At 59.4% G+C, this 13892-nt stretch overlaps 1 protein-coding gene across 4 annotated transcripts in view; it reads right to left on the bottom strand.

The window, feature by feature from the left end:
* Nucleotides 1-778: 778 nt before the first annotated feature.
* The window catches only part of KCNT1 (potassium sodium-activated channel subfamily T member 1), a 105915-nt gene continuing 92801 nt past the window's right edge, over nt 779-13892 (bottom strand). For 2 of the 4 annotated variants that reach the window (XM_049896618.1, XM_049896619.1), the window contains 6 exons: nt 8223-8324; nt 7733-7816; nt 7372-7500; nt 6035-6362; nt 1072-1156; nt 779-962 (listed from right to left, as the gene is read on the bottom strand). In XM_049896618.1, coding sequence (XP_049752575.1) covers nt 842-962; nt 1072-1156; nt 6035-6362; nt 7372-7500; nt 7733-7816; nt 8223-8324 — 849 coding nt within the window. In that variant the 3' untranslated portion in view covers nt 779-841. Of the gene's footprint in view, nt 963-1071; nt 1157-6034; nt 6386-7046; nt 7068-7127; nt 7141-7371; nt 7501-7732; nt 7817-8222; nt 8325-13892 lie in introns of all 4 variants that reach the window. The other 2 variants (XM_049896617.1, XM_049896620.1) reach the window with 2 other exon arrangements.

The following is a 13892-nucleotide window of genomic DNA, read 5'->3' as shown; positions in this document are numbered from 1 at the left end:
ACCTCCCTGCAGCCTGCCCCTCCCCCACACAGCCCTTCTCCAGGGCCCCTCATGGTCTCCTCCTTTGTCTCTGGGGTCAGTGAGGGCCCCTGGCCAGGCTTCGAAAACCCTCCTTTGCTTTCTACCTCCTTTTGGAAGGGGTTCAGGACAGTCTAAGCCAGGGGCTCCCCTGGATCCCGGGGAGGTGAGCCCTGAGGGGCCACGCTCACAACAATGCACCCGGGGCCGGGAGGGTAGAGAACAGTGACCACAGCAGCCTGGTGCACTGTGGGCGCCCGGCACCAGTCAGCAACTCTCCGGGGGGCTCTGCTTCCCAGGCTCCCCATCACAGCCCCAGGGAAGAATCGTGGACGCGGGTGGTGAAAACAATGCGACTCTGCTCCTCCGGTCAGGATGGGCACTCTGGGTATGTGTGGGGGCCCTGGCCTCTGACCTCCTTGGTGCCAGGTTGGGTGCCTCCCGATGCACCCACAGCCACACGAAGCTGAGTGGACGGGGCAGTGTCCAGGCCTGACTCTCCTGGCTTCGCCCCAGGGTCTTTCTGATCAGCCAGGATGGGTCACGAGTTGCGGTACATGTGTGCAAAGATACATAGGTTGTACAGAGTTGTAAAAACAAGTTTAAAAATGCTTCTGGCAGCTCGCAGTGGTGCCCCAGGCAGTTGGTCCCCCACCCCGTGGCACTCCTTTCTTGTTAGGATTTGGAGCAGCCGTGGGCATGGGGTTGCTCTGGGCCAGGCCTTCGCCCAGCATCTGTGCATGATCCCGCCATCCTCCGGACCCAGGCATAGCACAGCATCTGGTCCCCCGTGCAGTGGCAGGTCTCCATGCAGGCTGGTCACTCAGAGTTGCGTCTCGTCGCGCGTCTCAGGGTTGCAAGATGCCAACTTGTGGCTGTAGCTGCTCTTCCGAGCCTGTGAGCTGCCGGCCACGTGGGCCAGGGGGTCGGAACGGATGAGATACCTGCAGGAGGAGAAGTGGACCTGGAGGCTGGTACCCAGCCATCCTCCCCGGTGGCCGGCGCTCGGCAGGCCTTGTGGTCTCCCGCCATGGGGATGCAGCGCGCACTTACACGATGTCGTTGGGCTCCAGCCTCGTGTCGGGCGGTGGGTTGATGAGGACGTAGGACAGAGTGTTCTGCTGGTCATTCATCTCGTCTGCAAAGAGACAGGCCCAGCGGGCAGTCAGACTCAGCCCACCCTGGCTCTGCAGACGTGGGGGCCCGGGGCATGGGGCTCTGCGACCAGCTGCAGACCTCTCAGCCTTTGTTGGCCATTCTGCCGGCGCCCCTCACCCCAGCACACCCAGCCGGGGCCTGATCTCCCTGGCAGATAAATACCTGTCCCAGCTCCTGTCCTACATGGACAGGCGTCAGTCATTAGGGGCAGCAGGCGCTGGCACCGCCCTCAGCCCAAGCAGTCAGGATCAGGGGGCATCCTTCGGACACAGCAGCCCCTGGCAGAGGCACCCGAGCATACCTGCACACACCTGAGCGTACCTGCACAGACCCTGCACACGGCCCTGCATCCACACCTGACCTGGCCTCCCTCCCTCCCCTCTGTGCCCTTCTAGGCCTGACCCGTCCCTGGGGGTGGGGGGCACGGGGCACAGGCCACCCTGCTGGCTTGCTCAACCCACTGACCCACTGCTTTGGATTCACTTCCCTGTTTCTAAAACCTGCTCCCCACAACCATCAGCCCAAGGAACCCATGGACCACCCAGGGCACCCGCGGGCCTCATTCCCACCAGGAGTGGAGGCCCTGCCCGAGGGTGTGTGACGGCTCACAGGTGGCCTTGAGGATGCCACTGCCCGGTGAGAATGGATTCTGAAGCCTCTGAGTGCCACAGGACCACCCAGGCACTGGAACAGGTGTTCCAGGACTCCAGTGACCTGCCTGGGACGGCTGGACCCTGGCGGCCGCTGAGAAGGGAAACAAATTCTGTGCGAAACGAGGAACAGCTGGTAGGCCTGGCGCTGCCGCCTGTTTCTCTGAACTCACAGGTTCAGAGGCAGAATGTGAGGCTGGATTCAGGAGCCGTGCCACGCAGCCATACCACGGCGTACGCACACCATGCCTTCAGAGAGGCAGGGGCGAGGCTGACGGGGCGATGTGGGCACCTCCAGCCCGGGGACCCGCTCTGTCGTGCGCCCTTGGCGGGTCACTCTTGTCGTGGGACGGGGACATTCATCCCCTGCTCCTTTGCCTGCCTGAGACCCTGAGTGCCAGGCCTTCTGCTGATGCCATCTTTGCTCTTTTCTCAAACCCTAGGCTGGGTGCCCCCTCCCTTCCCTGGAAGCTGCGGCCCCCCAGCCCAGGGCTGCTCATGCTATCCGCTGTGCGGGGGGCTGTGCATGGTACCCCACCCAGCCCGAGGCCAGCAAGCATTTCTGTGTGGAGCAGATGGAGGACAGGAGGTGGCAGATGGCCTGGTGGCCGCAGGCTGGGTGGGGAGAGGCAGGCAGCTCTTGGGGACCCTGAGCCCAGAATCTCAGGTAGTCAGAGTCTCTGGTGTGTCTTCCCCAGTGGGTGGGGCAGCCCCTGTGTGCCCAGCAGCCCTGGCTCATTCTGCCCGTTTGTCCTCTGAAGCACCCGTCCCCCCCTGGCCTAGTCCCCTGGGGCTTCCACCTGTCTTTCTGGGACAACCAGGGCATTTTCTGGGACTGGGTGAGCTGATGCTGGATGGAGCCAGGCCTGGAGCCACATGGGCCTGGGGGTGTCAGGCACTGGGGGGTGGGGAGGGTCGTGGTGCGGTGCCACCCTGAAGTCCCCAGGGCAGGCACAGAGGTGGCACTGGCCTGGGTTAGTGTCATCAGGGTCACACGCAGGCCTGGGTGGTAGCCTCGGCTCTTCTGCTAAGTGCCCCAGGGTGTGGCCACCTCACCCCGGGGCCCTCGGGGACCACTCCAATTCCTCTGCCCCGACTCTCCGCCCACACCAGGGGCCTCCTGCCCCCTTTCTCATTGTGTGGACCAGGCACTCTGGACCCCAGCCCTCCATGGCCCCTGGGCGGGACGCTATCATACAGGGGTCTCTGGGCACCTATGGGAGTTCCTATGCCTTCTCCAGAACCGGGGGCGACTGGAGCATGTTGCACCCTAAAGCCAGGCCCTAGCTGTGGCCCGACCAGACTGGCTCCTTGCTCATCTGCGTGCAGCCGGGCTGGCATGCCGTGTGGGCCCTGCAGCCCAGATGAGGGGTCGCCCCAAGGGTCTGCGGGGTGGGCGTGGCTCTCTTGTTTTAGGTCGTGGTCCTAGAACCTCTCGCGATGGTGGGTGCAGGGGGTGGGAAGTGTCTGCCCGCCCTGGGCACAGAGCACAGGCACAAGGGCACACAGGCGGCACTCAGCATGTGCCCAAGAGTGAGTGTGGTGTCCCCGAGGGTGCAGGCCTCTCCCTGCGTATGAGCCTAGGGTGCAGCGGGGTGCAGCGGGAGGGGTGCAGTGGGCAGGTGCTCACTCACAGAAGTTGCCACCCGCAGCAGCGATGGCTCTGGGCTGTGGGTTTTGTGCCCCAGCCTGGCCGCGCAGCAGGGCAGCAGGCAGCCCCAAGAGCCCCCGCATAGATGCAGAACAGAGAAAAGCAGAGACAGCAGGGCTGCCAACACTGTCTCCTGGACCCACGAGGCTCTGGCCCCCAGACCTGAGATCCATGGGGCCCAGGGGCCTCTGTTGGACCTGCGGACCACAGCTTCCATTCCAGACCTTGGTCTGCCCCCACCAGGGCTCTGCCCCTGCTAATGCCTCCCCAGCCCCTGCATGGAGGGGCTGCACCTGGTAGGCTGCACCCAGAGTTGGCTTGGGGTTCAGGCTCTAGGCTCCTCCTGAGCCCTCGCAAAAGCAAAGCGTTCTAGAAGCTGGGGGTCGGAGCCCAGACCCTGTCTGAATCTCCAGGAGTTTAAGGCATGGCTGAGGCTGTGGGCACCTTCTTGGAAGAAAGGGGGTGCCAGCCAGCCCTGAGCACGCAGATGAACTCTGGGTTGTCAGGAGAAGAACCCCCCTAGAGCCATGGCTGGTGTGGCCACCAAGCTCCGCCCACCAGGGCACCCCTGAGGGCCTGGTGCCCTGATGCTCAGAGCTGTGCAAAACCCAAATCATTACACCCTGTTTGGGGCAGGGGCTGGCCCCGGCTTCTCCCAGCTGCACAGTCAGACCCTAGCTTGGGATCATCTGTCTAGGACTGTCCAAGAGCTAGTGGGCTCAGGGACCTCTCAGGGCTGGCTCTGGGCCAGGGTGACCAGCTGCCTGTCAGGGCCACCCTTGGACAGTGGACTTTGCTTCTCAAACAATGAAGCAGCACAAAGGGTCCTCAGGGTGTCCAGACCTCAGGGCTGGAAGTCAGTGGTCCCATGGCCTCCTCGGGCCAGGCTGGTGTCCGACAACTGAGAAGGAGGAGGGGCAGGATCCCTGCAACGGCGCCGTCTGGGCGCACGTGCTGTGGCCAAGCTTGGCCTGGCCTGACCTGAGAGGCCTGGCTAGAAACCGGGCCCTCTTGTCTCTGCTCCTGTCCACCTGCCTGGTGGCCGGGCACTGGGGCCCGTGGCAAAGGGTGGGCGTGCCCCTCGGCGGGTCCGGAGTCGGCCTCGACTCCCAGGGCGAGAATTACCTTGGAGGTATCCCAGGTTTACCCGATTCATGACATCGCTGGCTGTTAAATTTGCTACGTCCTCTACAGAATACGAGAGCACAGACAGAGACAGAGAGAGAGAGAGAGAGGTCAGCAAGCGGCAGCGTGGCGAGGCGGCCTGCAGCACGCGGGGCATCCAGCCGGGACAGGGCAGTGCGGCTCGGGAAAAGCGGCTGTCACGGAAGGAAGTGGCTCCTTCTGTGGAAGCTGGGGCAGCAGGGGCTGCGGGCCACGGAAGGCCGTGCAGAGCCCAGCTCCGGGCGGTGGCCAGGTCCCTCGGTCTGCAGTGCTCGCCGTGGGATGGTGAGAGGTGGCGCCCCCTCTTGGGGCCACAGCAGCCAACCCCCCCAAAAAGGTTGGGGCATGAGGGAACACCCTCCACAAGTGTCCACACACTGGATCCTGTAAAGGGGGCTGGGGATGGCACCCATGGGTCACCCTGTCCCCCAAACCCTGGCCTCTGAGTCTCCTTCACACCACCCTTCCTGGCCCTGAGGGCCCCCCAGCAAAGGTGCTCCCCGTGTGGACCAGCAGACAGTACAGCATGGCACAGACCCCCATGGCCCCAGGCAGCTCCCTGGGAACCCTGAGCTTCCTGACCCCACTTGGAGAGCCTGGAAGCTGCTGACCCAGGGAACAGAGGGCAGGGGGCAGGCAGGGGCGTCGCTGCAGGGCCTAGCAGGAGTCCTGAGGGGGCCGGGAGCCAGGCCCACCAGGCTGTGTCAACAGAGGCAGCGTCTCCAGAGAAGGATGTGTGGAGGGAGGGGGGCTTCTCCCCAGGAAGTGCCCAGGACTGCTCTTGGTCAAGGCCAGCTACAGAGAATGAACTTGGCGGTGGTGGGGGCGGTGATCCTGGAGCCTCATAGATGGGTGGGTGCCGAAGAATGACAGGTGGGGCCCCGCTGGGTGGACAGATGGACGGAAAAGTGCCCCCTGATGGGGATCACCATGGTCCCCAGGCCCTCCTCACTCTTGGCTGCTGGGAGGACAGGGCGGGGGGGCGTCCCCAGTCAAGGCAATGCCCCTTGTCTTCTTGGGAGCCCAGACCCCACCCCGCAACCTCCTCCTCCAGGAAGGGCTGCTCCTTGGCCAGCTCGCTCGAACGAGTTTTACGGGTGGGGAAACTGAGGACCAGAGCTGTGGGTGAGCTTCCCTCTGGGCTCAGGGGAGTCCTGTGCCATCTCCACTGGGAGTGCAGAGGGAGCTGGCTCTGAGCATGGGTGGACAGACGAACGGACAGACAGACAAGTAGGGCAGCCAGAGGCTGGGGAAGCCTGGGCCAGGCTAGGTGGGCCCTAGGGCATCGCTCCCAACGGCTGGCTTCCAGCCTGACCCACCTCGCCCTGGCTGTGTCCAGCAGGTGCCCCTTACTATAGCCCGAGGTGGGCAGGTCCCGAGGGTGCCCCCTTACCATAGCCAGTGGTGGGCAGCCCCAGGTGCTTCATGCGGTTCTTGACCAGCTCGGAGAGCTCCTGACGCTCGGAACGCTGGTACAGGCTGAGCCGCTGCTGGCCCATCCACTCGGCCGCCGCTGCCGCCTTGCCTGCCTGCTTGGGGCCCCTGCGGCTCAGCTTCCTCGCCCACTGCAGGCTCTTGTGCCGCAGTAGCGGGGGGTCTGTCTGGTCACTGCCGCCCAAGTGGCGGCCATGGGCACTGCCGCCACCGCCCGCCTGTGCTGCCCAGGGCCCCTTCACTTCCCGGGTGTCTTCACAGTCCTCCATGTTCACGGAGATCTGGGACTGGCCAAGGCGGACAGGTGAGGCTCCAGGACACCTGGGCCCTAGGCTCACACGCTGTGTTCTCCAGCTGGGGGGCACCTGGCTTCCACCTGACTCCTGCCGCCTGGCCTCTGGGTCTACCCTGCCCTTCATGACTCACTGGATGGCCAGGGCAGCCCCCTCAACCTCTCCAGGCCTGTGTTTCTGCAAGTCAGCTGGGGTCTGGGCCCTGGCACATCCTGGCTTTGCCACCCCCTCTGGGCCTCAGTTTCTCCTCTGCAGCTTGGGGGTGGCAGCCTCCTCCCACATGTTTCCCTGAGGCCTGGGGGGCCAGGGAGAGTGCAGGGAAGGGGGTGTGTGTATACGTTGGGGGACCCAAGGACCCCCTCCCACGTCCCTCCTGAGCGGGAGGGCCCAGCTAGAGGCCTGGGGGCTGGATGTGGTGTTCCCACCGGACCAGAAGGGAGGTGCACCTGGTGCTTCCCTACCCCTCCAAGCCTCAGTTTCCTCACTGTACAGGAGTTGTGACAGTCATGGCCCCTTATGTTTCCCAGAGCATAGCCCCTGCCCGCTTCCCTGTGGGTGCAGGCCGGGGGGTAGGGGTGGGGTGGGGGGTGGACTCTGGCTGGAGTTTCTGTTCTGAAGCTGAGATGCTTTGTGTTGGACAGGAAGCTGGTCCAGGCATGAAGGGAGGGGGCCACTCACCTGGGCCCTGAAGTCGTGGGGCTGTAAGGAGATGGAGGCATCTGGGTGCCTGGGGTGGATATCCGCCCCACCCCCAGGCACCCACCTTCCGTGCCTTCTCCCCGCCACCGCCAGCACAGCACGCCCTGAGCAGCATCCCCCAGCCGCCTGAGCCCCGTCCCCCACTCGGGGCAGCGACTAGTATGGCTCAAGGACACCAGCGCCTGGATCTAACCCAGCCCCCGAGTCCGATGGAAAGGCGGGAGGCAACTGAGCCCCAAAGCCACAAGGCGGTGGGGGGAGCAAAGGATGCTGCAGGGGGCAGTGCCATCTGAGCACTGCGTACCTCCGAGGTGGTGAAGACGTGGCACTCGGTCCTGTAGATGCCGATGGGGATCTCGGCACTGGAGGAACACAGCTTCTGGAAGAGGCGGCCGTAGGTGTGGATCCAGAGGTCGTCCTCAGAGATCTTCATCTGGGGGTGTGGGCTCCCTGAGCTGGGCCCGCCTGCCCGCCCGCCTGCCCAACCACCCACCTGGCGGTCCGCAGAACCTGGGCTGCTGCCTGTTCACAGAGCCTGGGCTGCCGCCTGCCCGCCCACCTGGCTGTACACACGGCCTTGCCTGCCACCTGCCCACCCACCTGCCCACCACCCCATCCTCAGAACTTCGGCTGCCACCCATCCACCTATTCGCCCGGGCACTTACGGCACAGAGGTAGCCAGATCCCGGCGTGGTGTCCAGGCCCAGCAGCAGCCTGGTGATGGTGATCATGTAGTCCTTCACGAAGGACTGGGGGGAGGGGGCGCAGGTGAGGCAGGGGGCACCTGGCTCCTTCCTGCAGATGTGCCTGCCAGGTGCCCACAGCCTCCAGCTCGCACTCAGGCTGCCGGCTCGCCTGGTCCAGGTCCGCGCAAAGCACGGCTGGGGACAGCGCCGGGGAGGCCCATCTGGTTTTGGGAATGCACTCTGCCAAGTGCCACTGCGTCACAAAGGGGACCAGAACCCCGAAGGCTGCCAGGAGCAGGGCTCAGGACAGCACCTTCCAGGGAAGAGGACCCCTGCTGCTCCAGGACTACCCACTCCCAGCCCTGCAGCCAGGGACCCAGGATCGCTCAGACTGGGGCGGACGTTGGCCAGGGAGATGAGAGACTGGGGCCCCGGGCATCGCAGCCCTCTCGGCCCGGTGCTGACTCACCTGGTAGAGCAGCGTGTCCAACATGCTGATGCTGAAGACGCGGCCTGCGGCGAAGGGCAGGCGGAACATGAAGGCCAGGTTGGAGCCGTTCTCGCGCTCCCTCTGCAGGAGAGAGGTCCTCAGCTGCAGCCCGCAGCCCTGCGTGGAGCAGGCGGGGCGGGGGGGGGGGGCCGCGTGTGCACACGTGTGCAGTGTGTGGGTGGGCGCGGGAGGCCTGAACTCCCAGCCACGTCCCCACAGACACTCAGGCCGCAGCCCACATTTGCGAAGAAGAGGAATCAGCGGCCTGCTGGTGTGTGACCCAGGCAGCCGCCCAGGCCGACAGTGCTCACCAAAGTGCTGCTGCCGCCATCCACAAATTCTCAGTGACCCTAATAATTTTATCCCTGGACTTGTGTTTTGCGAGCGAGGCCCGATGGGACAATGGAGCGTGACGTAAGCAAAGGACATGCGTGTGATATGCTTGTTAGCTGTGTCTGCCTATGGCGTCCACGATGCCCATGGGCACAGGATTCCCACGGGCCCACCGTATCGGTTTCTTGTGGCTACTGTAACAAATGACCACAAACTTCGTGGCTTAAAATAAACCAAATTTATTACCTTACTGGTCTGGCAGTCGGAAGACTAGGCTGAAATCAAGGCTCGGCTTCCTTACCTTGTCCAGCTTCTAGAGGCCGCCATATGTACAACTGTGGTTCGGTGGTAGAATTCTCGCCTTCCATGTGGGACCCAGATTCGAGTCCCAGGCGACGCACCTCATGTGCAGCCGCCACCCGTCCGTCAGCGAAGGCTTGGGTGTTGCCATGATGCTGAACAGGTTTCTGCAGTTTCCGGACAGGGAAGAAAGGCCTGGCAGTCTCCTTCACAAAGTCGCCAGTGAAACCCTGTGTATCACAGAGGTCCGCTCTACAAGCGATCACGGGGATGGCGCAGGACCAGGAAGCACTTCGTTCAGTTGTGTGTGGGCTCGTCATGAGTTGGGGGCCAGCTCGACAGCAGCTAAAAAGAGGCTACCTATTTTCTTTGGCTCGTGGCCCCTTCCTCCATCTTCAAAGCCAGCAGCGTAGTGTCCTCAACTCTCTCTCTGCCCCTCCTGACTCCCTCTTATGAGGCCCTTGTGATGACACTGGGCACCCAGATAATCCAGGACAACCTCCCCCGCCAAGACCCTTATCTTAGCACATCTGTAATGTCTCTTTTGCCGCTATTTTAGTCATCTAGTGCTGCTATAACAGAAATACTGCAAGTGGATGGCGTTAAAAAAGAGAAATTTATTCTCTCATAGTTCAGGAGGCTAGAAGTCCAAATTCAGGGCGCCAGCTCCAGGGGAAGGCTTTGTCTCTGTCGGCTCTGAGGGAAGGTCCTTGTCATCAATCTTCCCCTGATCTAGGAGCTTCTCAGGACAGGGACTCCAGGCCCAAAGGGCACACTGCACTCCTGGCTCCTCTTGCTTGGTGGTACTGAGGTTCCTCTCTTCTCTGCTTGCTTCTCTCCTTTATATCTCAGAAGAGATAGACTCAAGATACAACTGAGTCCTGTAGATTGAGTCCTGCCTCATTAACATAACTGCCTCTAATCTTGCTTCATGAATGTCATACGGGTTAGGATTTACAACACGTAGGATAATCAGATCAGATCACAAAAAGGACAACAACCTCACGATACTGGGAATCATGGCCTAGCCAGGTTGATACACAGTTTTGGGGGACACAATTCAACCCAGGAGAGCCACGTAAAATGACATCATCACAGGTTTTGGGGATTAGGATGTGGACATCTCTGAGGGCCACTGATCTTCCCACCACACCACATGGGAGTTCGGTGGGACTCAGAGTGAGTACAAGGTCAGCATGTGCCACAAGCTAAGCGCACAGGGCGCCAACTGGCTGAGCGGCCACGCTGTCCCTTGCAACCAGAACTTGCTCCAAGTGCAGAGAAGTGGCAAGGGGGCTCCAAGAAGTGGATGAGCACGGAGCCCCACTGCGCCCTTTCTCGCCCAGGACACTTCCCTGCAGCCGCCAACCTCCCTCCTGGAAAGGACGGCACAGAGGGAGAGGGAACAGGGGGCCGGCAGGAAAACTGCTCCTTCTCCTTTAGCCCTTCCTCACTCCTCAGGGAGCTGAAGGGAGAGTGCCTGTGGACAAGTGAAATATGAACAGCCAGGCTAGCTTTGTGCTGAGCTTTTTCCTGGGTTCTGGCGCGAACAAAATCATAGGCTGTCCGGGCTGCAAAATGTGAATCGTGAGATTTTGGCGGCTCTGCACCGAGCTAAACATCCGTGGGTTTGCATTTAAAACTGGCGCTGCATGTGGGAAGGCGAGAGGCAAAATCCATGCTAACAACCAATAATGTCAACCACCTTTACTTAGGGACGGTGAGCCCTTGCTAAAGCCGACAGGGAGGAGAGGCAGAGGCAGGAGTCAATCCGAGACCAGGGACCCGGGTGGGCGAGGCCGTTCAGGGTGAGGCCCATGTTACAACTACTGCAAATGCCCAGTGGAGAACGCGGCAGGCGTTGAGCACGGAGACCAGCAGGATAAGATGGGGCAGCAGTGTGCACCTGGACCTTCCATCTGGGGCTGCAGGGAATCCTAGAGCAGATCGTCTAGGGGACACCCTTGTTGCTACTGTTAGGTGCCATCAAGTGACCTCATGTGCAACAGAACGAGACACTGCCCGGTCCTGCGCCACCCTCACAATCGTTGCTGTTTGAGCCCATCGTGGCCTTAGGGCCCCCACTTCTTTATGTCAACGTGTTTGTTTACAGCTCCCTGGGTGGTGCACACAGTTTATGCTCGATCACTAACACAGCCAGCTGTGTTGGGGAAGAAAGACCCGGTGACCTGCTGTCATAAAGACAACAGTCAAGAAAAACGGGGCAGTTCTACTCTGTAACACACGTTGCCATGAGCGGGAATCAACTCTACAGAAGTGGTTTGGGTTTTCTTGGTTTGTGTTTGTTTACAACTGCTATCTCCTGGGCTGAAATGGACCAGTATTGGCCATTTTGAATCAGAGAATCACATGGCCTACTGTGCCAGAAATGACAAATTGAAGAGGAATGGTGTTTCATTCATTGTCAAAAAGAACATTTTGAGATCTATCCTGAAGTACAACGCTGTCAGTAATAGGATAATATCCACATACCTACAAGAAAGACCAGTTAATACGACCATTGTTCAGATTTACACACCAACCCCTGGAGAAGGACATCATGCTTGGCAGAGTACAGGGTCAGCGGGAAAGAGGAAGACCCTGAACGAGGCGGATTGACACAGTGGCTGCAACAATGAGCTCAAGCATGACAACGATTGTAAGGATGGCACAGGACCGGGCAGTGTTTCCTTCTGTTGTGCACGGGGTCGGTATGAGTAGGAACCAACTCGATGGCACCTAACAACAACAACAACACACCAACCACTAAGGCCAAAGATAAAGAGATTAAAGATTTTTACCACCTTCTGCAGCCTGAAATGGATTGAATGTGCAATCAAGATGCATTGACAATTACTGGCAATTGCAATGCAAAAGTTGGAAACAACGAAGAAGCATCTGTAGCTGGAAAATATGGCCTTGGTGACAGAAACGACACCAGAGGTCACATGGCAGAATTTTGCAAGACCAATGACTTCTTCATTGCACATACCTTTCTCAACAACATAAAATGGTGACCATACACACGGACCTCGCTAGATGAACACACAGGAATTAAATCGACTACATCTGTGGAAAGGGACTATGGAAAAGCTCAGTGTTATCAGTCAGAACAAGGCCAGGGGCCAAGTGCGGAACAGACCGTCAATTGCTCTTATGCAAGTTCAAGTTGAAGCTGAAGAAAATTAGAGCCAAAGTGCAGCCTTGAGTAAATACCACCTGAATTTGGAGACCATCCCAAGAACAGATTTGACACATTGAACACTAATGGCCAAAGACCAGACAAGCTGTGGGATGACATCAAGGACACCATACATGAAGAAAGGAAAAGGTCATCAAACAGACAGGAAAGAAAGAAAAAAACAAAATGGATGTCAGAAGAGACTCTGGAACTTGTTCTTGAATGTAGATCTTCTAAACAGAACGGAAGAAATGATGAAATAAAAGAGCTGAACAGAAGATTTCGAAGGGTGGCTAGAGATGACAAAGTATTACAATGAAATGTGCAAAGACCTGGAGTTAGAAAACTAAAGGGAAGAACATGCTTGACATTTCTCAAGCTGAAAGAACTGAAGAAAAAATTTAAGCCTCAGGTTGAAATACTGACGGATTATGATGGTGCAGTGGTTAAGTGTTTGGCTGCTAATCAAAAGGTCAGTGGTTCAATTCTACCAGCTACTCCTTGGAAACCCTACATGGGGCAGTTCTACCCTGTCCTATAAAATTGCTGTGAGTCAAAATCGACTTGACGGTGTTTTTCTTTTTTCCCTTTTAATAGGCAAAATATTGAACAACGCAGGAAGCATCAAAAGAAGATGGAAGGAATACACAGAGTCACTGTACCAAAAAGAATTAGTCGATGTTCAACCATTTCAGGAGGTAGTATACGATCAGGCAGAAACCAATGGCATTGAAGGAAGAAGTCCAGACTGCACTGAAGGCATTGGCGAAAAACAGGGCTCCAGGGATTGCCGGATATCAACTGAGATGTTTCAACAAATGGATGCAATAGTAGAAGCGCTCACTTGTCTATGCCGAGAAATTTGGAAGACAGTTATCTGGAGTGCGCTTGCTGCGTGTTTGCTGACCTGAACTCCTTCAGACCTACCTCATCGAGCAGGGGAGACATGAGGTCACCAGGAGCAGAACAGGGGCTTATCCAAGCCGTGACCACTACCAGGACCACAGCCTCACCCTGACCCCATGGCCGGCTTCCTGTCCACCCTTGGGTCAGATTCCGTCTTCCAGGTCCCAAGAATCCTCCTCAGACCTGGCCCAAGTGCTCTGATGTAGAATCCTAGCTCCAGGGCTGCTAGGCAAGTGTTTACCCTCCCTTCTCAGGTTGGACGGAGGCTGAGCACACTGCTGCTGGGCGGGCAGACTCTCTGGGCATCTGGGGCTGCCTGTGGATGCAGGCAGGGCAGACTCCAGGCTGGGCAGGAGGCAATGATGCACACCATAGCCCAGTCCTGGGGGCAGGAAGGGCCCTGAGCCCAGGCTTCCAGGCTGCTGGTCCAAAGCAGGAGTTTCTCCATGTCCCCCGTGGCCATCCTCGGGGCTGCCTGGCCACGTCCACTCGCCTTCTGGTTCTGATGGGGCTCTCAGTCCGTGGCTCAGTGGACCCCACTCTCATGTGAATCTGGGCTCAGGATAGGATGAACTGTGTCTGTGTGTGACAAGGCGCCCCGGTGCTTGTCCTTTCTGCCTGGTGTTGATGGTCAGGCCCAGCTGTGATGGTGGCATTTTCTGGGTCTTCCCCAGGGGTCTCATGGGGTCAGCTCACCAACAAAGTTTTAGCCCCGGCTGGTGAGTTCAGGGCTCACACAAAGTGGCCAGAGTCAGCCTGTTCCTGATCGAGTGGCTGGGGTCCCTAAGAGCCACAGGCGAGGAGCCTATGTGGCCAACTTGCCAGCTCCCCGGTCTCACTCAAGGGCAGCCTAACATGGGGTGAGGTGATGTGGCAACAATGGTACTGTGGGGTCCCTGCCTGTGGTGGCAGGCCACCATGTCCCAGGA

Source organism: Elephas maximus, chromosome 9 (genome assembly GCF_024166365.1).
Source record: "Elephas maximus indicus isolate mEleMax1 chromosome 9, mEleMax1 primary haplotype, whole genome shotgun sequence".
Taxonomy (NCBI): domain Eukaryota; kingdom Metazoa; phylum Chordata; class Mammalia; order Proboscidea; family Elephantidae; genus Elephas; species Elephas maximus.
Note: the sequence above shows the minus strand (reverse complement) of the source record. Positions and strands in the feature narration are given on the sequence as shown.